This window comes from Bombina bombina, chromosome 1, assembly GCF_027579735.1.
Source record: "Bombina bombina isolate aBomBom1 chromosome 1, aBomBom1.pri, whole genome shotgun sequence".
NCBI classification, from domain to species: Eukaryota; Metazoa; Chordata; class Amphibia; order Anura; family Bombinatoridae; genus Bombina; species Bombina bombina.
In genome coordinates, this window is record NC_069499.1 from 217,516,761 (window position 1) to 217,542,526 (window position 25,766).

The 25,766-nt window shown below is 39.6% G+C and overlaps 1 protein-coding gene across 1 annotated transcript in view; it reads right to left on the reverse strand.

Moving 5' to 3' along the window:
• LOC128645091 (kelch-like protein 28) overlaps nt 1-25,766 on the reverse strand; it is a 183,760-nt gene that overhangs the window by 20,887 nt on the left and 137,107 nt on the right. Inside the window, 1 exon segment of the mRNA XM_053697848.1 lies at nt 21,042-21,250. Within this exon segment, the coding sequence (XP_053553823.1) occupies nt 21,042-21,250 (209 nt within the window).

Genomic DNA, 25,766 nt, shown 5'->3' on the forward strand with positions numbered 1-25,766 from the left:
TGAATGACGGAACTCTGAGGAATTTGTTTAGGATCTTTAAATCCAAAATTGGTCTGAAGGTTCCCTCTTTTTTTGGGAACCACAAACAGATTTGAATAAAACCCCTGTCCTTGTTCCGTCCGCGGAACTGGATGGAGCATAACTTCCCCCTCGACAGACCCCTCTGGTGACAATTCTTTTATAGATAAAGACTGATCTTTACTGTTTAAGGTGAAATCAATACATTTAGTACACATTCTCCTATGGGGCTCCACCATGGCTTTTAAACATAATGAACAAGTATCCTCTGTTTCAGACATGTTTGTACAGACTAGCAATGAGACTAGCAAGCTTGGAAAACACTTTAAAGCAAGTTAACAAGCAATATAAAAAACGTTACTGTGCCTTTAAGAGAAACAAATTTTGACAAAATTTGAAATAACAGTGAAAAAAGGCAGTTACACTAACCAAATTTTTACAGTGCATGTAACAAGTCAGCAGAGCATTGCACCCACTTGCAAATGGATGATTAACCCCTTAATAACAAAAACGGAATAATAAATGACAAAAACGTTTTTTAAACACAGTCACAACAACTGCCACAGTGTACTGTGGTTGTTACCCTCCTCAAACACGACTTTGAAGCCTTTTGAGCCCTTCAGAGATGTCCTGTATCATGCAGAGAAAAGCTGAATGTCTCTGTCAGTATTTTTAGCTGCACAGAAAAGCACAAAAATAGGCCCTTCCCACTCATATTACAACAGTGGAAAGCCTCAGGAAACTGTTTCTAGGCAAAAATCAAGCCAGCCATGTGGGAAAAAAAACTAGGCCCCAATAAGTTTTATCACCAAGCATATATAAAAACGATTAAACATGCCAGCAAACGTTTTATATTGCACTTTTATAAGAGTATGTATCTCTGTTAATAAGCCTGATACCAGTCGCTATCACTGCATTTAAGGCTTAACTTACATTAATCCGGTATCAGCAGCATTTTTCTAGCAAATTCCATCCCTAGAAATATGTTAACTGCACATACCTTATTGCAGGAAAACCTGCACACCATTCCCCCTCTGAAGTTACCTCACTCCTCAGAATATGTGAGAACGGCAGTGGATCTTAGTTACTTCTGCTAAGATCATAGAAATCACAGGCAGATTCTTCTTCTAATGCTGCCTGAGATGAAACAGTACACTCCGGTACCATTTAAAAATAACAAACTTTTGATTGAAGTTAAAAAACTAACTATAATACACCACTCTCCTCTTACTACGTCCATCTTTGTTGAGAGTTGCAAGAGAATGACTGGATATGGCAGTGAGGGGAGGAGCTATATAGCAGCTCTGCTGTGGGTGATCCTCTTGCAACTTCCTGTTGGGAAGGAGAATATCCCACAAGTAATGGATGATCCGTGGACTGGATACACTTAACAAGAGAAATGGGGTTTAAAGCTTCAATTAGTCCCTAAAAAGACTCTCAGGATCCCAGGAGAAGTTGCTTGCTGCTTGTAAATGTAGGCCCCGCCTGCTGGGGCCTACACAAAACTAACAAACCCTGCCTGAAAGCCATGTGGGTTATAAACAACCCCAAAGAACCCTCAAGCAAATGTCCCATAAAACAGAAAACGTTACTCCCAGACACAAAAACGTTTGTCCCAAATTCACATAACAAACTGAGTGCCCACAAAAAATTAACCCTTTATGCAAGCTAGTAAAAACCTCTGATAACACTAGGATTACTGCTTACCCTTCCCCTAATGGGGACACTGTCAGCCTTTCTGAGTTAACACAGTCTCTGCAGAAAATATGACTGAACATACCTCATTGCCGTATAGCAAGAAACCGTTCCTCACACTGAAGTTTTCCTGTACTCCTCAGCTTCTGTGGGAACAGCAGTGAACCTTATTTACAAATGCTAAGATCATCATCCTCCAGGCAGAAATCTTCATCTATGTCCTGCATGAGAGTAAATAGTATAACACCGGTACCATTTAAAAATAACAAACACTTGATTGAAGATTAAATAAAACTAACAGTTTAACACCTCTTCTCTTTACTCTTCCTGCTTAGAGCCAGCAAAGGAGAATGACTGGGGGGGGTGGAGTTAAGGGGGGAGCTATATAGACAGCTCTGCTGTGGTGCTCTCTTTGCTACTTCCTGTCAGGAAGGACAATATCCCACAAGTTAGGATGAATCCGTGGACTCTGTACATCTTGCAAAAGAAAATCAAGTACACTGTCCTTTTAAGTAACATACTGGATGGTATGCACTGTACACAATGGTGGCCATTTTGTGTGGTTAAACATTTTAACGGCTCCAGAGAAGGCTACAAGATGTTTTAATCAATATCTTAATGCTTAATCCACCCACTACTTTTTGAGACTGACTAGCGTATTCCTTTTCTGATTGCTTTTCCTTTCTTCTGCACACTGTTTATTCAGTTGGGCCTATTGGATAAAACGCAGTGGGGGATTTATGAGGTATCAATCTTTGCACACTCTTTCCACCCTGGCCCCAAATGTTAGCCACAACACAGCTGTAAATCTTTTTGAAAAAGCCGGAATCACAAACGGCGAAACATGTTAGGGAGAGGTTGACATCTCGATTTCAACCTATTTAGTTTTTTAATTTGCAAAAGAACGTAGAACCCAGTTATCAAAATGAATGCATGAATGAGTATTGGGGAATAATTTAAAATAAGCTGGGGAAGGCTGATGTGGATGCTTCTACAGTCAGTAATATAAACAAACGATGTGAATGCAAGGATAACCAAACAAACAATACAGTGTGAATGAGAGAAAAAAAGTGTGACTCTGAACTTTACTAAGTAACCGCTGGCCTATAAGTTTCAATATTATACAATTTATCAGACGCTAGTCAATACTTTGAAGACCACAAAACCGCTATATTTAAAATATACCGGCTCCCAAGCAATACTGCTGGAAATCGGGTGACAATTGCAAATATAGCCTAGATGTTATGGTTAACAAACTAAGACCCATACTTGTACAGTCCACTCAACAATATAAGTATTAAGAGCTCTATAAAATGAGTGAAATTATCTAAGCAAGCTATCAGGGTCTAGATATATAAAACTATTACAGTATTATACAGTCAGCAGTATTACCGAATAATACAAGCGAACTACAAGAATTTATATACGCTATTGTGAACAAATATTGTACCAGCAAGTAGGATATATTACTGAATGTACCTAATATACACAATAATTTCAGTAAATCAAGTAATAATACATAAGGCCAAGTGTAGTGACTCTCAAGAAAATTCCTGAAAAATATACAAAGATATATAACACACTGAATCACACAAAGCTATAATTAAGTCAAAGTCAATATATATATATATATATATACTAAGGGGAAAGCGTAATCAGCCCTACATTGACTTGATTCTACAAAAAATACAACCAATAACTACTCTGTTCAAAGTTTGTAATTTCAACACTTTACAAGTACTCATATGTAATAGAAAAAATAGGTTGAAAAAGAAGCACAATAACAATTAAGCTACATTGCTACTTTAGAATATATTTCACAAGTATCAACCTATATAATCTCCAACTATTGATACAAAGTATCTGCACTAACGAGTTAAAATAACAAACTGCATATGTATGTACGTGTTTATATGCACGATCTAATTCTGCAGATATATTTACTTAAACAAGATTAAGAGAAAAGATATAACAGCTTGTGTACAGACCACAATGCCCCAGAAATAAGGGGAATGCTCCTATCGCTCTTATAAGGACTAAGATAAAATTTGCTGTTTAAACATTATCTAAAGGCATTTATCCCTATAGCGCATTGTAGCCAGATATATATATATGCTCCTATCGCGCTTATAAGGACTAAGATAAAATTTGCTGTTTAAACATTATCTAAAGGCATTTATCCCTATAGCGCTTTGTAGCCAGATATATATATTTTTTCTCAATACTTGAATTCCAGCATATATAGCAGAATTACATCTGCACGTGTACACAACACTTAAATCTTAAATCATAAAAGTTTATTCTCTTATCAATTCAATTAAATACGATACTATATTTTTCTCAATCTGATATACAAGCTCATTAGAGGAGGTGTACACTATTTAGTTTTATTAGAGAGATATAATACCCAGAGCAACACCATACGTATGCACATCAATAATTTGATACAGTAACGTAGTTGTTAGAGATAAAAGAGAATCCACACTTATATCAGCCCCTCAGATAAACGTATTTCAGTATCATAATATCTGAACACTGATACCCCTCTTTCATTTCGTTACTCCACCCAAATACTAAATAAAGGGTACAATTTAACCCCAATCTCTAAGTTCTACGCGAATTTGTGTTTTTAATTGTATGTTATTATTTCCTTTTTTTAAGTGTTGAAATAAAAGTTAGGTTTTAATTATAGATACACGCTGCTCCACCCACATTTTCTTCCTTTTCAAGGTTTTTTGATACCTAATGTAGGGGACAGTAAGTGCTAATAAATGCAATCTGCTCTTGGAGCCAGAAACTCACATTTCTGACTCTACTTTTTTCTGAATCATTGATTCTTGCATAAGCACTCCAGCAAGTACCCACTGTAAAATTGAATGTAGGTACAAACTAGCAGTCCCTATTCACGAGTGTAGTGCGGTTGCAATCTTTTGCGTCTTACAGCTGTAAATCTGTATATGTTTGTTTTGCATTATTTCCCAGAAACACTGTGGCAGTCAAATTAGGTTTAAAAAGGTGAATGCCATATATCTTCATGTGGCTTTGTTAAAAAGCTGATATAAGATTTTAAGTTTTCTTTAAATGACAGAGATGGGCTCTACTTTTTCATAATTTTTTCAGAGTGATCCACTTGTGCATGAACTGATCTTAAAGGACCTTTAAATACAAAAGAATTGCATGATCAACAAGTGCATAATAAAACAGACAATGCACTTACAGTGAATTTTAAATGAGCAGTAGAATTTTTTTCTGATAAATTTCAAAATGTGCTGAAATTTACCATGTATCAGCCATCAGCCAATCACTTACGCCTAGATTTAGAGTTCTGCGGCCAAAGGGGTGCGTTAGCTACGCGTGTATTTTCCCCCCCGCACCTTTTAAATACCGCTGATATTTAGAGTTCTCTGAAAAGCTGCGTTAGGCTCCAAAAAGGGAGCGTATAGCATAATTTACCGCCACTTCAACTCTAAATACCAGCGGTGCTTACGGACGCGGCCAGCTTCAAAAACGTGCTCATGCACGATTCCCTCCCCCACCTCCCCCATAGGAAACAATGGGGCATTTTGAGCTGAAAAAAAAACCTAACACCTGCAAAAAAGCAGCGTTCAGCTCTTAACGCAGCCCCATTGTTTCCTATGGGGAAACACTACCTAAGTCTGCACCTAACACCCTAACATGTACCCCGAGTCTAAACACCCCTAGCCTTACACTTATTAACCCCTAATCTGCCGCCCCCGCTATCGCTGACCCCTGCATATTATTTTTAACCCCTAATCTGCCGCTCCGTACACCGCCGCAACCTACGTTTTCCCTATGTACCCCTAATCTGCTGCCCCTAACATCGCCGACCCCTACATAATATTTATTTACCCCTAATCTGCCCCCCCAACGTCGCCGCCACCTACCTACAAGTATTAACTCCTAATCTGCCGAACGGACCTCACCGCTACTATAATAAAGTTATTAACCCCTAAAGCTAAGTCTAACCTATAATTTAAATCTAACGAAATAAAATAAATCTTATTAAATAAATTATTCCTATTTAAAGGTAAATACTTACCTGTAAAATAAACCCTAATATAGCTACAATATAAATAATAATTATATTGTAGCTATTTTAGGATTAATATTTATTTTACAGGCAACTTTGTATTTATTTTAACCAGGTACAATAGCTATTAAATGGTTAATAACTATTTAATAGTTACCTAGTTAAAATAATTACAAAATTACCTGTAAAATAAATCCTAACCTAAGTTACAATTAAACCTAACACTACACTATCAATAAATAAATTTAATAAACTATCTACAATTATATCAACTAAACTAAATTACAAAAACAAACACTAAATTAAAAAAAAAAAAAAAAACACTAAATTACAAAAAATAAAAAAAGACTCGCATTCCGATCAGCCAATAGAATGCAAGCTCAATCTGATTCAATCAGCCAATCAGATTTTTCCTACCTTAATTCCGATTGGCTGATAGAATCCTATCAGCCAATCGGAATTCGAGGGACGCCATCTTGGATGACGTCCCTTAAAGGAACCTTCATTCGTCGTTAGTCCGTCGGTGAAGAAGGATGGCTCCGCGTCGGCTGCTTGAAGATGGTCCCGCTCAGCGCCGCATGGAAGAAGATAGAAGATGCCGCCTGGATGAAGATGTCTGCCGGTCCGGATGTCCTCTTCTGCCCGGATAGGATGAAGACTTTGGACCCTCTGGAGGAGCTCTTCTTGCCGGATAGGATGAAGACTTCGGACCCTCTTCTGGACGGATCGGTGATACCCGGCGTGGTGAAGACAAGGTAGGGAGATCTTCAGGGGCTTAGTGTTAGGTTTATTTAAGGGGGGTTTGAGTTAGATTAGGGGTATGTGGGTGGTGGGTTGTAATGTTGGGGGGTATTGTATGTTTTTTTTTTTTACAGGCAAAAGAGCTGTTTACTTTGGGGCATACCCCGCAAAACGCCCTTTTAAGGGCTGGTAAGGTAAAAGAGCTTTACAATTTTTATTTTAGAATAGGGTAGGGCATTTTTTTATTTTGGGGGGCTTTGTTATTTTTTTAGGGGGCTTAGACTAGATGTAATTAGTTTAAAATTCTTGTAATCTTTTTTTATTTTTTGTAATTTAGTGGGGTTTTTTTTTTGTAATTTAGTGTTTGTTTGTTTTTTGTAATTAATTTAGTTGATATAATTGTAGATAATTGTAGATAATTTATTAAATTTATTTATTGATAGTGTAGTGTTAGGTTTAATTGTAACTTAGTTTAGGATTTATTTTACAGGTAATTTTGTAATTATTTTAACTAGGTAGCTATTAAATAGTTATTAACTATTTAATAGCTATTGTACCTGGTTAAAATAAATACAAAGTTGCCTGTAAAAACAAAATTTATGCTTACCTGATAAATTTATTTCTCTTGTGGTGTATCCAGTCCACGGATCATCCATTACTTGTGGGATATTCTCCTTCCCAACAGGAAGCTGCAAGAGGATCACCCACAGCAGAGCTGTCTATATAGCTCCTCCCCTAACTGCCACCTCCCAGTCATTCGACCGAAGACAAGCAAGAGAATGGAGAAACTATAGGGTGCAGTGGTGACTGCAGTTTAAAAATAAAAAACACCTGCCTTAAAATGACAGGGCGGGCCGTGGACTGGATACATCACAAGAGAAATAAATTTATCAGGTAAGCATAAATTTTGTTTTCTCTTGTAAGGTGTATCCAGTCCACGGATCATCCATTACTTGTGGGATACCAATACCAAAGCTATAGGACACGGATGAAGGGAGGGACAGGGCAGGCACTTAAACGGAAGGCACCACTGCCTGCAAGACCTTTCTCAAAAAAATAGCCTCCGAAGAAGCAAAAGTATCAAATTTATAGAATTTAGAAAAAGTATGAAGCGAAGACCAAGTCGCCGCCTTACAAATCTGTTCAACAGAAGCCTCATTTTTAAAAGCCCATGTGGAAGCTACTGCTCTAGTAGAATGAGCTGCAATTCTTTCAGGAGGCTGCTGGCCAGCAGTCTCATAAGCTAAGCGTATTATACTCCTTAGCCAAAAAGAAAGAGAAGTTGCCGAAGCCTTTTGGCCTCTCCTCTGTCCAGAGTAGACAACAAACAATGCAGATGTTTGACGAAAATCTTTAGTAGCTTGTAAATAAAACTTTAAAGCACGAACTACGTCAAGATTGTGTAAAAGACGTTCCTTCTTTGAAGAAGGATTAGGACACAGTGACGGTACAACAATCTCCTGATTGATATTTTTATTAGATACCACCTTAGGTAGAAAACCAGGTTTGGTACGTAACACTACCTTATCTGCATGAAAAATTAGATAAGGGGAATCACATTGTAAAGTACATAACTCAGAAACTCTTCGAGCCGAGGAGATAGCTACTAAAAACAGAACTTTCCAAGATAATAGCTTAATATCTATGGAATGCAAAGGTTCAAACGGAACCCCTTGAAGAACCTTAAGAACTAAATTTAAACTCCATGGCGGAGCAACAGGTTTAAACACAGGCTTGATTCTGACTAAAGCCTGACAAAACGCCTGCACGTCTGGAACAAAACGCCTGCACGTCTGAAACCAGACATTTGTGCAAAAGAATAGACAGAGCAGAAATCTGTCCCTTTAAGGAACTAGCTGACAAACCCTTCTCCAATCCTTCTTGGAGAAAAGATAATATCCTTGAAATCCTGACCTTACTCCATGAGTAACCCTTGGATTCACACCAATGAAGATATTTACACCATATCTTATGATAGATTTTCCTGGTGACAGGCTTTCACGCCTGTATTAAGGTATCAATGACCGACTCGGAGAAACCACGCTTTGATAAAATCAAGCGTTCAATCTCCAAGCAGTCAGACGCAGAGAAATTAAATTTAGATGGTTGAAAGGACCCTGAAGTAGAAGGTCCTGTCTCAGAGGCATAGTCCATGGTGGAAAGGATGATATATCCACCAGATCTGCATACCAAGTCCTGCGTGGCCATGCAGGTGCTATCAAAATCACTGATGCTCTCTCCTGCTTGATCTTGGCAATCAGACGAGGGAGCAGAGGAAACGGTGGAAACACATAAGCCAGGTTGAAGGACCAAGGCGCTGCTAGAGCATCTATCAGTGCTGCCTTGGGATCCCTGGACCTGGATCCGTAACAAGGAAGCTTGGCGTTCTGACAAGACGCCATGAGATCCAGTTCTGGTTTGCCCCAAAGTTGAATCAACTGTGCAAACACCTCCGGATGGAGCTCCCACTCCCCCGGATGAAAAGTCTGTCGACTTAGAAAATCTGCCTCCCAGTTCTCTACTCCTGGGATATGGATAGCTGATAGATGGCAAGAGTGAATCTCTGCCCATCGAATTATCTTTGAAACCTCCAACATTGCTAGGGAACTCCTTGTTCCCCCTTGATGGTTGATGTAAGCTACAGCAGTGATGTTGTCCGACTGAAATCTGATGAACCTGACCGCAGCTAGCAGAGGCCAAGCCTGAAGAGCATTGAATATCGCTCTTAGTTCCAGAATGTTTATCGGAAGGAGTGACTCCTCCTGAGTCCACGACCCCTGAGCCTTCAGAGAGTTCCAGACTGCACCCCAGCCCAGAAGGCTGGCATCTGTTGTTACTACTGTCCTGGCCTGCGGAAGGTCATACCTTTGGACAGATGGACCCGAGATAGCCACCAGAGAAGAGAATCCCTGGTCTCTTGATCCAGATTTAGTAGAGGGGACAAATCTGTGTAATCCCCATTCCACTGACTCAGCATGCAGAGTTGCAGCGGTCTGAGATGTAGGCGAGCAAACGGCACTATGTCCATTGCCGCTACCATTAAGCCGATCACTTCCATACACTGAGCCACCGAAGGGTGAGAAGTAGAATAAAGAACACGGCAAGAATTTAGAAGTTTTGACAACCTGGACTCTGTCAGGTAAATCTTCATTTCTACAGAATCCCAGGAAGAAAACTCTTGTGAGAAAGGATAGAGAACTCTTTTCTTCGTTCACTTTCCACCCATGAGACCTCAGGAATGCCAGAACAATGTCCGTATGGGACTTGGCAATTTGAAAATTCGACACCTGTATCAGAATGTGGTCTAAGTAAGGGGCTACTGCTATGCCCCGCGGCCTTAGGACCGTCAGATGTGACCACAGAACCTTTGTAAAGATTCTTGGTGCCGTAGCTAACCCAAAGGGAAGAGCCACAAACTGGTAATGCCTGTCTAGGAAGGCGAACCTGAGAAACCGATGATGATCTTTGTGTATCGGAATGTGAAGATAAGCATCCTTTAAGTCCATGGTAGTCATATATTGACCTTCCTGGATCATAGGTAGGATGGTTCGAATAGTCTCCATCTTGAAAGATGGGACCCTGAGAAAACATAATTTATGCTTACCTGATAAATTTATTTCTCTTGTAGTGTGTTCAGTCCACGGGTCATCCATTACTTATGGGATATATTCTCGTTCCCAACAGGAAGTTGCAAGAGGATCACCCAAGCAGAGCTGCTATATAGCTCCTCCCCTCACTTGTCATATCCAGTCATTCGACCAAAACAAGACGAGAAAGGAGAAACTATAAGGTGCAGTGGTGACTGGAGTTATAATTTTAAAATTGAGAACCTGCCTGAAAAAAGACAGGGCGGGCCGTGGACTGAACACACTACAAGAGAAATAAATTTATCAGGTAAGCATAAATTATGTTTTCTCTTGTTAAGTGTGTTCAATCCACGGGTCATCCATTACTTATGGGATACCAATACCAAAGCTAAGTACACGGATGATGGGAGGGACAAGGCAGGAACATTAAACAGAAGGAACCACTGCCTGTAGAACCTTTCTCCCAAAACCAGCCTCCGAAGAAGCGAAAGTGTCAAATTTTTAAAATTTGGAAAAAGTATGAAGTGAAGACCAAGTTGTAGCCTTGCAAATCTGTTCAACAGAGGCCTCATTCTTAAAGGCCCAGGTGGAAGCCACAGCTCTGGTGGAATGAGCTATAATTCTTTCAGGAGGCTGCTGTCCAGCAGTCTCATAGGCTAAACGTATTATGCTACGAAGTCAAAAAGAGAGAGAGGTAGCCGAAGCCTTTTGACCTCTCCTCTGTCCAGAGTAAACGACAAACAGAGAAGTTTGTCTAAAATCTTTAGTTGCCTGTAAGTAGAACTTCAGAGCACGGACCACGTCTAGATTATGCAAAAGACGTTCCTTCTTTGAAGAAGGATTAGGACATAATGATGGAACAACAATCTCTTGATTGATATTCCTGTTAGAAACAACCTTAGGTAAAAACCCAGGTTTAGTACGCAGAACTACCTTGTCTGAATGAAAGATCAGATAAGGAGAATCACAATGTAAGGCAGATAACTCAGAGACTCTTCGAGCCGAGGAAATAGCCATCAAAAACAAAACTTTCCAAGATAAAAGCTTAATATCAATGGAATGAAGGGGTTCAAACGGAACACCCTGAAGAACTTTAAGAACCAAGTTTAAGCTCCACGGAGGAGCAACAGCTTTAAACACAGGCTTAATTCTAGCCAAAGCCTGACAAAAGGCCTGGATGTCTGGATGCTCTGCCAGACGTTTGTGTAAAAGAATAGACAGAGTTGAAATCTGTCCCTTTAGCGAACTAGCGGATAAACCCTTTTCTAAACCCTCTTGTAGAAAAGCTAATATCCTAGGAATCCTAACCTTACTCCATGAGTAACTCTTGGATTCACACCAATATAACTATTTACGCCATATCTTATGGTAAATTTTTCTTGTCACAGGTTTCCGAGCCTGTATTAATGTATCAATAACCGAATCCGAAAACCCACGCTTTGATAGAATCAAGCGTTCAATTTCCAGGCAGTCAGCCTCAGAGAAATTAGGTTTGGATGGTTGAAAGGACCCTGAATTAGAAGGTCCTGCCTCAGAGGAAGAGACCATGGTGGACAGGACGACATGTCCACTAGGTCTGCATACCAGGTCCTGCGTGGCCACGCAGGCGCTATCAGAATTACCGATGCCCTCTCCTGTTTGATCCTGGCAATCAGCCGAGGTAGCAACGGAAATGGTGGAAACACATAAGCTATGTTGAAAACCCAAGGGGCTGCTAATGCATCTACCAGCACCGCTCCCAGGTCCCTGGACCTGGATCCGTAACAAGGAAGCTTCGCGTTCTGGCGAGATGCCATGAGATCCAGATCCGGTTTGCCCCAACGACGAATTAGTTGAGCAAATACCTCCGGGTGAAGTTCCCACTCTCCCGGATGAAAAGTCTGGCGACTTAGGAAATCCGCCTCCCAGTCCTCTACGCCTGGTATGTGAATCGCTGACAGGTGGCAAGAGTGAGACTCTGCCCAGCGAATTATCTTCGAGACTTCCAACATCGCTAGGGAACTCCTGGTTCCCCCTTGATGATTGATGTAAGCCACAGTCGTGATATTGTCCGACTGAAATCTGATGAACCTCAGCTTTGCTAACTGAGGCCAAGCTAGAAGAGCATTGAATATTGCTCTTAATTCTAGAATGTTTATTGGGAGGAGTTTCTCCTCCTGAGTCCACGATCCCTGAGCCTTCAGGGAATTCCAGACTGCTCCCCAGCCTAGAAGGCTGGCATCCGTTGTTACAATCGTCCAATCTGGCCTGCGAAAGGTCATTCCTTTGGACAGATGAACCGGTGACAACCACCAGAGAAGCAAATCTCTGGTCTCCTGGTCCAGATTTAGCAAAGGGGACAGATCTGAGTAATCCCCGTTCCATTGACTGAGCATGCATAGTTGCAGCGGTCTGAGATGCAGGCGCGCAAATGGCACTATGTCCATTGCCCGACCATTAAGCCGATTACCTCCATGCACTGAGCTACTGATGGGCTTGGAACGGAATGAAGGACACGGCAAGCATTGAGAATCTTTGATAACCTGGACTCCGTCAGGTAAATCTTCATCTCTACAGAATCTATAAGAGTCCCTAGAAATGGAACCCTTGTGAGTGGTAACAGAGAACTCTTTTCCACGTTCACTTTCCACCCATGCGACCTCAGAAATGCTAGAACTATCTCTGTATGAGACTTTGCATTCAGAAAACTTGACGCTTGTATCAGAATGTCGTCTAGGTACGGAGCCACCGCTATGCCTCGTGGTCTTAGTACCGCCAGAAGTGAGCCCAGAACCTTCGTAAAAATTCTCGGAGCCGTGGCTAACCTGAAGGGAAGAGCCACAAACTGGTAATGCCTGTCTAGAAAGGCAAACCTCAGGTACCGATAATGATCTTTGTGAATCGGTATATGAAGGTAAGCATCCTTTAAGTCCACCGTGGTCATATATTGACCCTCTTGGATCATGGGTAGGATGGTTCGAATGGTTTCCATCTTGAACGATGGTACCCTTAGGAATTTGTTTAAGATCTTTAAGTCCAAGATTGGTCTGAAGGTTTCCTCTTTTTTGGGAACCACAAATAGATTTGAGTAAAATCCTTGTCCCTGTTCCGATCGCGGAACAGAGTGGATCACCCCCATGATTAATAGGTCCTGTACACATTGTAGAAATGCCTCTCTCTTTACTAGGTTTGTCGATAACCTCGAAAGATGGAACCTCCCTTGTGGAGGAGAGGTTTTGAAGTCCAGAAGGTATCCCTGAGATATAATCTTTAACGTCCAGGGATCCTGCACATCTCTTGCCCAAGCCTGGGCAAAGAGAGAAAGTCTGCCCCCCACTAAATCCGTCTCCGGATAGGGGGCCCTGACTTCATGCTGTCTTAGGGGCGGGAGTAGGCTTTCTGGCCTGCTTGCCCTTGTTCCATGACTGGTTGCCTTTCCAACCTTGTCTGTAACGAGCAGTAGTTCCTTCCTGTTTTGGAGCGGAGGAAGTCGATGCTGCTCCTGTTACAAAAGGCACGAAAAGTAGACTGTTTGGCCCTTGGTTTGGCCCTGTCCTGAGGAAGGGCGTGGCCCTTACCTCCCGTAATGTCAGCAATAATTTCCTTCAAGCCGGGCCCGAATAATGTCTGCCCTTTGAAAGGAATGTTAAGTAGTTTAGACTTGGAAGTTACATCCGCTGACCAGGATTTAAGCCAGAGCGCTCTGCGCGCCTGTATGGCGAATCCGGAATTTTTAGCCGTAAGTTTGGTTAGATGTACTACGGCATCTGAAACAAACGCATTAGCTTGCTTAAGGGTTCTAACTTTGCTCAAGGCCTCATCTAACGGCTCTGTGCGAATCGCCTCTTCCAGAGACTCAAACCAGAATGCCGCTGCAGCCGTGACAGGCGCAATGCATGCAAGAGGCTGCAATATAAAACCCTGTTGAACAAACATTTTCTTAAGATAACCCTCTAATTTTTTATCCATTGGATCTGAGAAAGCACAGCTATCCTCCACCGGGATAGTGGTACGCTTGGCTAACGTAGAAACTGCTCCCTCCACCTTAGGGACTGTCTGCCATAAGTCTCGTGTGGTGGCGTCTATAGGGAACATTTTTCTAAATATCGGGGGAGGGGAAAAAGGCACACCGGGTCTATCCCACTCCTTACTTATAATTTCTGTAAGTCTTTTTGGTATAGGAAAAACGTCAGTACACACCGGTACCGCATAGTATCTATCCAACCTACACAATTTCTCTGGGATTGCCACCATGTCGCAATCATTCAGAGCCGCTAATACCTCCCCTAGTAACACACGGAGGTTCTCAAGCTTAAATTTAAAATTTGAAATTTCTGAATCCGGTCTCCCCGGATCAGAACCGTCACCGACAGAATGAAGTTCACCGTCCTCATGTTCTGCAACTTGTGACGCAGTATCAGACATGGCTCCCGTGTCATCAGCGCGCTCTGTCCTTAACCCAGAGCTATTGCGTTTGCCCCTTAATTCGGGCATATTATATAAAACTTCTTTCATAACATTAGCCATATCATGTAAAGTGATTTGTAAGGGCCTAGATGTACTAGGTGTCTCAATCCTACGCATCTCCCGAGCGGGAGACGCAGGTACTGACACGTGAGGAGAGTTAGGCGGCATAACTTCCCCCTCGTTGTCTGGAGATAGCTTCTTTATCGGTACAGATTGACTTTTATTCAAAGCAATATCAATACAATTGGTACACATCGTTCTATTGGGCTCCACATTGGCTTTTGAACATGATGAACAAACAGTTTCCTCTGAATCAGACATGTTTAAAACAGACTCAGCAATGAAACTAACAAGCTTGGAAATCACTTTCAATAAGTTTACAAGCAATATAAAAACCGCTGCAGCGCTTCACAAATACAGATATAATTAAACAATTCTTAACAAGAAGTGTATTATTAGCAGAGGATTGCACCCATTAGCAAAAGGATGATTAACCCCTCAATACCCAAAACGGATAAAACAGATATCAATTAAGATTTAACGTTTTTAATCACAGTCAGCACACTGTCACAGATCTGCTGTGACTGATTACCTCCCTCACAAATGAAATTTGCAGACCCCTGAGCTCTCTAGAGACGTCCTGGATCAAGGAGGAAGAAGCAGAAAGACTATGCAATAATTTTAACTGCGCAACAAGGCGCTAAAACAAGGGCCCTCCCACTCCAATCACAACAGTGGGAGCCCTGATATAACGGTTTCCATGCAGAAAAGTATGTCAGCCATGTGGAAAAAAGCGATTTATCACCAAAGTACCTCACAAAAACGAATAACATGCCAGTAAACGTTTTATTAAAAAGCAACATTTTTCAATGTCATGCAAAGCTATCACTAAGCCTGCTACCAGTCGCTACCACTGCAGAGAAGGCTTAAGTATTATTTCAGTGTTAACAGTATTTTCTCAGTCAAATTCTAGTCCCTAGAATATAACTCGACTGCGCATACATTTATCAGCCTGATACCAGTTGCTACTACTGCATTTAAGGCTGTACTTACATCATATGGTAACAGCAGTATTTTCTTAGTCAATTCCATTCCCAGAAAATAAAGTACTGCACATACCTCATTTGCGGAGGACCCCGCATGCTATTCCCAGTTTCTGAAGTTACCCCACTCCTCAGAATGTCGAGAACAGCCAGTGGATCTTAGTTACGCCTGCTAAGATCATAGATAAAAAACGCAGGCAGTTTCTTCTTCCAAATACTGCCTGAGATAGAAAAACAGCACACTCCGGTGCCATTTAAAATAACAAACTTTTGATTGAAGAATAGTTAAGTAAAAACTCCAGCTCCTCTCGCGACCTCCTTCTTTGTTGAGGGTTGCAAGAGAATGACTGGATATGACAAGTGAGGGGAGGAGCTATATAGCAGCTCTGCTTGGGTGATCCTCTTGTAACTTCCTGTTGGGAAGGAGAATATATCCCATAAGTAATGGATGACCCGTGGACTGAACACACTTAACAAGAGAAATTTGTTTAGGATCTTGAGATCTAAGATTGGTCTGAAGGTTCCCTCTTTCTTGGGAACCACAAATATATTTGAATAGAAGCCTTGCCCCTGTTCCTCCTTTGGAACTGAGTGGATCACTCCCATAACTAGGAGATCTTGAACACAATGTAAAAATGCCTCTCTCTTTATCTGGTCTGCAGATAATTGTGAGAGGTGAAATCTTCCTTTTGGGGAAGAAGCTTTGAAGTCCAGAAGATATCCCTGGGACACAATTTCCAACGCCCAGGGATCCTGGACATCTCTTGCCCAAGCCTGGGTGAAGAGAGAAAGTCTGCCCCCTACTAGATCCGGGGGCTGATCTTTCATGCTGTCCTAGAGGCAGCAGCAGGCTTCTTGGCCTGCTTACCTTTGTTCCAAGCCTGGTTAGGTCTCCAGACTGGGCAAAATTTCCCTCTTGTTTTGTATTAGAGGAAGTTGATGCCGCGCCCGTCTTAAAGTTTTGAAAGGCACGAAAATTAGTTTGTTTGGTCCTTAATTTGTTGGACCTATCCTGAGGAAGGGCATGAATTTTTCCTCCAGTAATATCAGAAATGATCTCCTTCAGTCCAGGCCCGAATAGGGTCTGCCCCTTAAAGGGAATGTTGAGAAGCTTAGACTTTGAAGTAACGTCAGCTGACCAGGATTTAAGCCATAGCGCCCTACGCGCCTGTATAGCAAAACCTGAGTTCTTAGCCGTTAGTTTGGTTAAATGAACAACGGCATCAGAAACAAATGAATTGGCTAGCTTAAGCGCTTTAAGCTTGTCAAGTATATCATCCAATGGGGTTTCTACCTGTGAGGCCTCTTCCAGAGACTCAAACCAGAAGGCCGCAGCAGCAGTGACTGGGGCAATGCATGCAAGAGGCTGGAGAATAAAACCCTGTTGAATAAACATTTTCTTAAGGTAACCCTCTAACTTTTTATCCATTGGATATAGGAAAGCACAACTGTCCTCGACGGGGATAGTTGTACGCTTAGCTAGGGTAGAAACTGCTCCCTCCACCTTAGGGACCGTTTGCCATAAGTCCCGTGTAGCGGCATCTATTGGAAACATTTTCTTAAAAACAGGAGGGGGAGAGAACGGTACACCTGGTCTATCCCATTCCTTAGTAATAATTTCTGAAAACCTCTTAGGTATTGGAAAAACATCAGTGTAAACAGGCACTGCATAGTATTTATCCAATCTACACAATTTCTCTGGCACTATAATGGTGTCACAGTCATCCAGAGTAGCTAAAACCTCCCTGAGCAACACGAGGAGGTGTTCAAGCTTAAATTTAAATGTTGACATATCAGAATCAGGTTGAAGCATCTTCCCTGAGTCAGAAAAATCACCCACAGATAGAAGCTCTCCTGCCTCAGCTTCTGCATATTGTGAGGGGATATCAGACATAGCTACTAAAGCGTCAGAGTGCTCTGTATTTCTCCTAGCCACAGAGCTGTCTCGCTTTCCTTGTAACCCTGGTAGTTTGGACAATACCGCTGTAAGGGTATGATCCATAACTGCCGCCATGTCTTGTAAAGTAAACTCCATGGGCGCGCTAGATGTACTTGGCGTCCCTTGAGCGGGAGTCAAAGTTTCTGACACGTGGGGAGAGTTAGTCGGCATAACTTCCCCCTTGTCAGTTTCCTCTGGTGATAAATCTTTTAAAGCCAGAATATGATCTTTATAACTTAAAGTAAAATCAGTACATTTGGTACACATTCTAAGAGGGGGTTCCACAATGGCTTCTAAACATAATGAACAAGGAGTTTCCTCTATGTCAAACATGTTTAAACAGACTAGTAATGAGACCAGCAAGCTTGGAAAACACTTTAATAAATGTGAACAAGCAAAAAATAAAAACGGTACTGTGCCTTTAAGAGAAACAAACAATCCCAGAAATTGAAAAACAGTGATAAAAAACAGTAAATCTTACGAAATTTTTACAGTGTGTATAATAGGCTAACAGAGCATTGCACCCACTTGCAAATGGATGATTAACCCCTTAGTTTCAAAACCGGATCAAAAAAACTAAATAAACGTTTTTCAACAGTCACAACAAACTGCCACAGCTCTGCTGTGGCCCTACCTGCCCATACTGGATGTCTCAAGCTGCAAAATTTAATGCGCATTTTGGCGCGAAAATAGGCCCCTCCCAACCTTTAATCACAGTGAGAGGGCCTAACAAAACTATCCCTAGGCAAAATCTAGCCAGCCATGTGGAAAAAACTGGGCCCCAGAATAAAGTTTTATCACCAATATGTAAAAAAAAACGTTTATACACTTCATAGCAAACATTATCTTATTCAGTAATGTGAGTAAGTAATAAGAATATTACCCTTTACAGCAAGCATGATACCAGTCGTTATTAAATCACTGTAATCAGGCTTACCTTAAATAAATCCGGTATTGACAGCATTTTCTAGCATATTCTTTCTCTAGAAAAATTTAAACTGCACATACCTCATAGCAGGAGACCCTGCACGCCATTCCCCCAGCTGAAGTTACCCATCTCTTCAGTTATGTGTGAGAACAGCAATGGATCTTAGTTACAACCTGCTAAGATCATCAAAGACCACAGGCAGACTCTTCTTCAACTTTCTGCCTGAGGCTAAAATAGTACAACTCCGGTACCATTTGAAAATAACAAACTTTTGATTGAAGATAAACTAAGTTAATTCACCACATCTCTCTAGCTACTTCCTTTCTTGTCGAGAGCTGCAAGAGAATGACTGGGAGGTCGCAGTTAGGGGAGGAGCTATATAGACCGCTCTGCTGTGGGTGATCCTCTTGCAGCTTCCTGTTGGGAAGGAGAATATCCCACAAGTAATGGATGATCCGTGGACTGGATACACCTTACAAGAGAAATAAATATTAATCCTAAAATAGCTACAATATAATTATTATTTATATTGTAGCTATATTAGGGTTTATTTTACAGGTAAGTATTTAGCTTTAAATAGGAATACTTTAGTTAATAAGATTTATTTTATTTCGTTAGATTTAAATTATATTTAATTTAGGGGGGTGTTAGGGTTAGACTTAGCTTTAGGGGTTAATACATTTATTAGAGTAGCGGTGAGGTCCGGTCGGCAGATTAGGGGTTAATAAGGGTAGGTAAGGTAGAGGCGACGTTGGGGGGGGGGCAGATTAGGGGTTAATAAATATTATGTAGGGGTCGGCGATGTTAGGGGCAGCAGATTAGGGGTACATAGGGATAATGTAGGTGGCGGCAGTGTGCGACCGGCAGATTAGGGGTTAAAAAAAATTAATAGAGTGGCGGCGATGTGGGGGGCCTCGGTTTAGGGGTACATAGGTAGTTTATGGGTGTTAGTGTACTTTAGAGCACAGTAGTTAAGAGCTTTATGAACCGGCGTTAGCCCAGAAAGCTCTTAACTCCTGGCTTTTCTCTGTGGCTGGAGTCTTGTTGTTAGATTTGTAACGCTCACTTCAGCCAAGACTCTAAATACCGGCGTTAGAAAGATCCCATTGAAAAGATAGGATACGCAATTGGCGTAGAGGGATCTGCGGTATGGAAAAGTCGCGGCTGGAAAGTGAGCGTTAGACCCTTTCCTGACTGACTCTAAATACCAGCGGGTGGTAAAAACCAGCGTTAGGACCCCCTAACGCTGGTTTGGACGGCTAACGCAGAACTCTAAATCTAGGCGTAAGTCATTTACATAGTGAACTTATGCACATTCTCAATAGTAGCTGGCACCCCAGAAAGTGTGCATATAACACGATAATGGAAGTAAATTGGAAAGTCTTAAAATTGCTCTATCTGAATCATGAAAGTGTAATTTTGATTTTAGAAAATTGGAAATGAAATCATGCTTAACAAAATCTCCATATCTGGGCTTATACATACAACTTTCTTTGTTTTACTAAGAACTTTTGTAAATCTCCTTGGCATTGTGAAAAACACAAAGGGCTAGATTACAAGTGTTCTTAAGTTTGTGCAAGTCCCAATAAGCAATATAGCGACTATGCTAATTTACACGCATATTACAAGTTGAAAGTAAACAAAATTTGCCCTCAACAGATTAGCATGTAAGGGTTAAAAAAAAAAAGTTGCACCAAGCACAACATAAATACATTAAAATAAAGTATTACAGTTGTATATACACATTCTGATAAAAAATATAAATATTTTTTTATAAGGGTTAAAAGGTATTCAGTATATGACAAGGTATTTGACTGCAAAGGGCAATAATGTGTGTGTTTGTGTGTATATATATATATATAAATATTTGTGTGTAAAAGTACATACATACAAAAAGAAAAAGAAAATTTTCTTCAATGTGAAGAACATTGGAATGTAAAATATGCATAACTTCCATTGGGTATAGCGCAATTGGTCGCGTATTTGAAGCCCAAAAGTTAACGTGCATCAGGGTTTCGCTCACATGCTAACATTTACTTTCAACTTGGAATGCATGTACTAACATGCCTGCGTTAAAAGTTAATGTTGAGCGCAGTTAGCATGCGAGCGGAACCCCCCCCCCCCATAACGTGCCCAAAGTGGGAGGCAGACAAACCTAAAATAACTATATTACATAATTAATCTTAGAAAACACTTATGCACAGAAGCAGTTGCGATGTGTAGGAAAGCATTCCTAAGGCCTACAATTAATCAATGCTTGTGTAGGGACAACTTGCTTAATGTCGTTAAAGATTCCACTCTAAATGTCTTTGTCCACATAATTAGCAGCTGAAGGTCTTAAACTGTCCACTATGAATCCCTTTTTGTGAAATAAGAAAGGAAAGAAGTAGAACATTGCTTTTGTTGCCATGGTCGAGCCTTCTATATGGCTTTGACTAGCAGAATTTTGGGTGCCTAGGGCAGCACAAAACCTAAATATGCCACTGGTACATATGGATGCTGTAAATTAGGATGAACGGGACTGAAATAATTTATAATTCCTAGAATGTAATATGTCAATAATCAAACTATAATTCAGGTTATAATTTCTTACCAGTTCTGGGTTCCTTCATAGGTGTACAAACAGTCCACTGGTTTTGATGGGGATCAAACCTCTCAATGCTGGATAAGTGTGATTCACCATTGTGTCCTCCCACAACAAAAATAAATCCCAGCATAACGCTGACCCCAAAATGTATTCTTTTTTCAGTCATTGAAGCTACCATCGCCCAGGAATCTTTACTAGGATCATATCTCTCCACACTAGAACACAGATAAAAAACGAAATCATCAAAATGCACTGCAAAAGCGAAACCTCATTCGTACATAGCAAACATGCATGTGCAATAGTGTTATCTAAAGGCCTACTGGATGACATTTTTAGGACAGTTCAGAATCATATTGTTTTTTTACCTAGTACAATTAGTTAGCAATCCACCAAGCGACCAACTATGTTTGTCAGGAATACATTTTTGTATGTCAGATTTGGTATGTTAAAGGGACAGAAAAATTTTCTTTCATGATTTGGATAGAACATACAATTTTAAACACCTTTTGGATTTACTTCTGTTATCAAATATGCTTCATTCTCTTGTTATCCTTTGCCAAAGGAGCAGCAATTCAATACTGGCAGCTAGCTGAACACATCTAGTTAGCCAATCACAAGAGACAAATGTGTACAGTTACCAATCAGCAGCTAGCTCCCACTAGTGTAGGATATGTGCCTATTCTTTTTCAACAAGGGATACTAAGAGAACGAAGCAAATTTGAAAATAGAAGTTGATTTAAAAGTGTCTTAAAATGTCTGAATCATGTTAATATAGGTAATATGTGTGAAACAAAATTACCAATAAGTATCCTCAACAAAGAAATTGAGGAGGGTGCTCAGTGCAAATAAGTCAATAATAATGTATTATATAGAAAAGATACACCCTAAAGAGCGCTCGCTTACCATAGATATAGTGATAAGGTAGCAACAACGCAAGCCTTTTGAAGAAGCTGAGGCGAAATGCTCATCAGGCGACCGCTACCTGATGTATATCGTACAGACATATGTGTGAAAAATGATCCACATATACTTTAGATACTGATGCTTTAGTTTAGCTTGTATTCTGAGTGACTGGGTAGAGCGGTATTGTTGATACAATTGGGATCGTGGCCCTACTACTAACATAGATATGTTTCTCTCCTAGTCTCTCATATTGTTAAGTGACCTTGGGTTATTATTGATACTAATCACCTGTTTGGAACTGTATTACAAACTAATATGACAATTAACAAGTTGTATAGTTAATATACTTCTGTATCTATGTAACTGCAAATGGATATGATATCCTAACTGATTATTTTACTATTTTACAAATATATTCTAAAGGACTATGGCTTGACACAAATCTGCTTATTAATCAAGGATGATTTGTTTTATTTTTATTCCAGGTATCAACTTATTCTTGCTGGAAAAAGAGTGACAGATATGACAATATCATACTTAATATGTGAAAACTACTTCCAAGTGAAGCATTAATATGATGCAATGACAAAATGTTGCACGATTATTATTTTTTTTTCAGGTTTCACATCTCAAAGCAAGTAGAGATGTGATGTGACATTACTTTATAGAAATATACTTAATGTGCTATTTCTTATTTTATAGGTGTCAAGCTTAAACTGACAGATGATTGATCCAAAAAGAGATGACCATTAAAGGGACCCCCATGTTCTAGGCCATCCTCAAACTGTGCCAAGTGTTCCTCATGGATCCATGATGTCTATTAAATACCTTATAGAAGAAGAGGTTCAAGTCCGTTAGGTGAGTAAAAAAGTAACTTTATTATGAGCATCCAGATAAAAACACGTTAGAAAAAGACTAACAGGTTTTACGCGTTTCGGCTGAGAGCCCTATTCATAAACCTGTGAGTACAATAGCTGACCAAGTTTAAAAAGCGTGCTCTAAGAGGTAATTGGCTAGTGTAGACACACCTACCAATAGCATTAACTCATACCACGCCAACAATATAATTGCAAGTATAAATGAAAACATTCAAGAGCGGAAGATCATTTTGGGTAATGAAAGCATAAAAAACAGTATGTGAAATTAGTATATAAGATTACAGTATGTAAAATAAAGATAACTAAAGGGCAAAATAATCCTATACATTTTAATATACAATATATAAATTATAAATTATATATGTATATGTATATAGAGATATTCCATGATAGTGAAATATAAGAATGCATGCATAAATCAAAGGGAAATTTATAAAAGTATATATTGTAATTTACAATGGAAATCAATTTCATATAGAGAGTATACCAAAAGATTATTTCATAAGTGTCATAAAATCTAATACAACAATATAAGTACAAAAACATATAAATTGATATAGATATATTATTATATTATATTATATCATATTATGTTGTACCATAACACTATAAGACTCTTTTCAAAATATATATGGCTATTTTATTATTCAGATGGTTTGAATCCCAAACAAACACAAATGGGTAATAAGGATAGCTGTCAGTTGTGCAAGTGTGATATATATATATATATATATATATATATATATATATATATATATATATATAAATAGGTGAATTCAAAAAATGGATGAATTAAAAAAATAGATGAATTAAAAAAATAAATATCTACTATAACCTAAGTATAGCAATTCATCTATAGACATTTGCACAACTGAAAGATGTTTATTCTTACATATATATATGGATAATTAGTAGTAGTGTTGATATTGACAAAAATAAATATCTTGGTTACTTGGATACAACTCAAAGATGGAAAAGAAAAACCTACTTAGTCAATATAAAATTATAAAAAAATAAAAATAAATATATATATATATATATGTATATATACAAGAACCCCTAAATGGTGCAGTATTCATAATGACAATAATGATCTATAATCAAAATGTATATGATGTAATGTCCTAAAGTGAGCTAAATGTGTAGTATATGGGAGACAAACTTAACCTTTTTCCAATGATTAATTATATCGTATTCCGAATTAAAACCATGAGGAATTTGTGTTTTTAATTTCATAATCCAAAAGACCTCTTGTCGGGCTAGGAGGTGGTCTCTATCACCTCCTCTTATGGGTAATGTGACCACCTCTATTGCCCGCCATATAAAGGATGTAACGTCCTTTTGATGGACTTCTAGGAAGTGTCTCGATGGCGCTGAACAAGGTTTTTAAATACCTTATCCATGCAATGGAAGCCTGATACAGACACAACCATGATGTTTAATCAACCAAAAACCAGCACAATAACTTGTTATACAGTTGCTGCACACATTCTCCTGGGTCACATACATACACAGAAATAAAGTTGTTCTGAAACAATCTGGTGGATTAATCCTGACAGTAACCACACACTATACAATAACTTGGTTTATGTGGATGCCTGGAAAAAGAAACTGCAAACCTTACACTTTATTTTGTTTCTTGGAGATGCGGCATTGCTTAAAGGAACATAGACTTTATACACAAGTGGGCATTGCTTGGCAGACTTTTGATATTTTCCTACACCAATAAATGTTAAAATATTTTATAAGTTGAATTTTACCCCATTCATGTACTAAATCACTGTGTTCCTGATAACAGGACATTTATCTAGATCAGTGATTTTTAACCTTTTTTTTGCCGTGGCACACTTTTTTACATTAAAAAATCCTGGGGCACACCACCATCCCAAAATTTTAAAAAAATCACACATTGTAGCCTAATACAGCATATATATATATATAAACACACACAAACACCCACATACTGTATGTATTGTGCTGTTATGCCATGCCTCCTACAAACTACCCCTGCACTGGGAGTAAAAAACAAGCAAAGTTTAAAAAATATGTCACACTGTTGTCAGTCTGCCGTGGCACACCTGAGGATCTCTCACGGCACACTAGTGTGCCACGGCATACTGGTTGAAAAACACTGATCTAGATGACCTTGTCTCACTCACTTGTGACAGGTCATCTCGAGAGGGGGATTATGTCAGGACAATTGTCTGGGAAAATTTACCATTTTGATATTGCATATTAATCACATATGTCTGTGCTATATAATATAGGGGAAACATTGACCATGTGTATTGACTTATAGATTCAGGTACACATACACATATATATTATTTATCAGTATTAATATGTAGCTATTAGCTAGTGTTGCTTGTCAGTATATAATTGCTTACTGTGAAGTTTTTGTACTTTATCAAAATAATTCATTTTTAGTTACTATGATATTCAAGGTCCTTGACATAACTGCATGATTCCTATAATTATATTACTGGTATAAATATCCACAAATATCCACATGTTTGTCATTCATGGTTCCAGTAAGTCTCTTTTTCTATAAACATTAGTGGGGTTCAACCTTGGTTAACGGTCAAATGGAGATACTGACTTGTTTTTCAGAATATATTTACAAAATACATATTTGCCTGTTATAGCTTAGCGACGAGTGCCATCTTCCGAGGGAAAAATATTCTAACTGCTAAATCTTAGCTTATTAACAAAAATGTTAATTAATCTGTAATTAGTGTTAGCCAAATTTATGTGAACCTAACCTTATCAGTTTGGGTGGAGTTAAGCATTTTCCATAAAATACACACTCACCCACAAAAGGGGAGAAGGGGAGAAGGGGACACAAGCAGACGGCACAAGGGGCCACACTGAGCATACATGATGACCACACCCTATCCAGAGGAGATGGGAGGCTAAGCTGACCAGATAGACAAGTCAGGATAATGGAAAG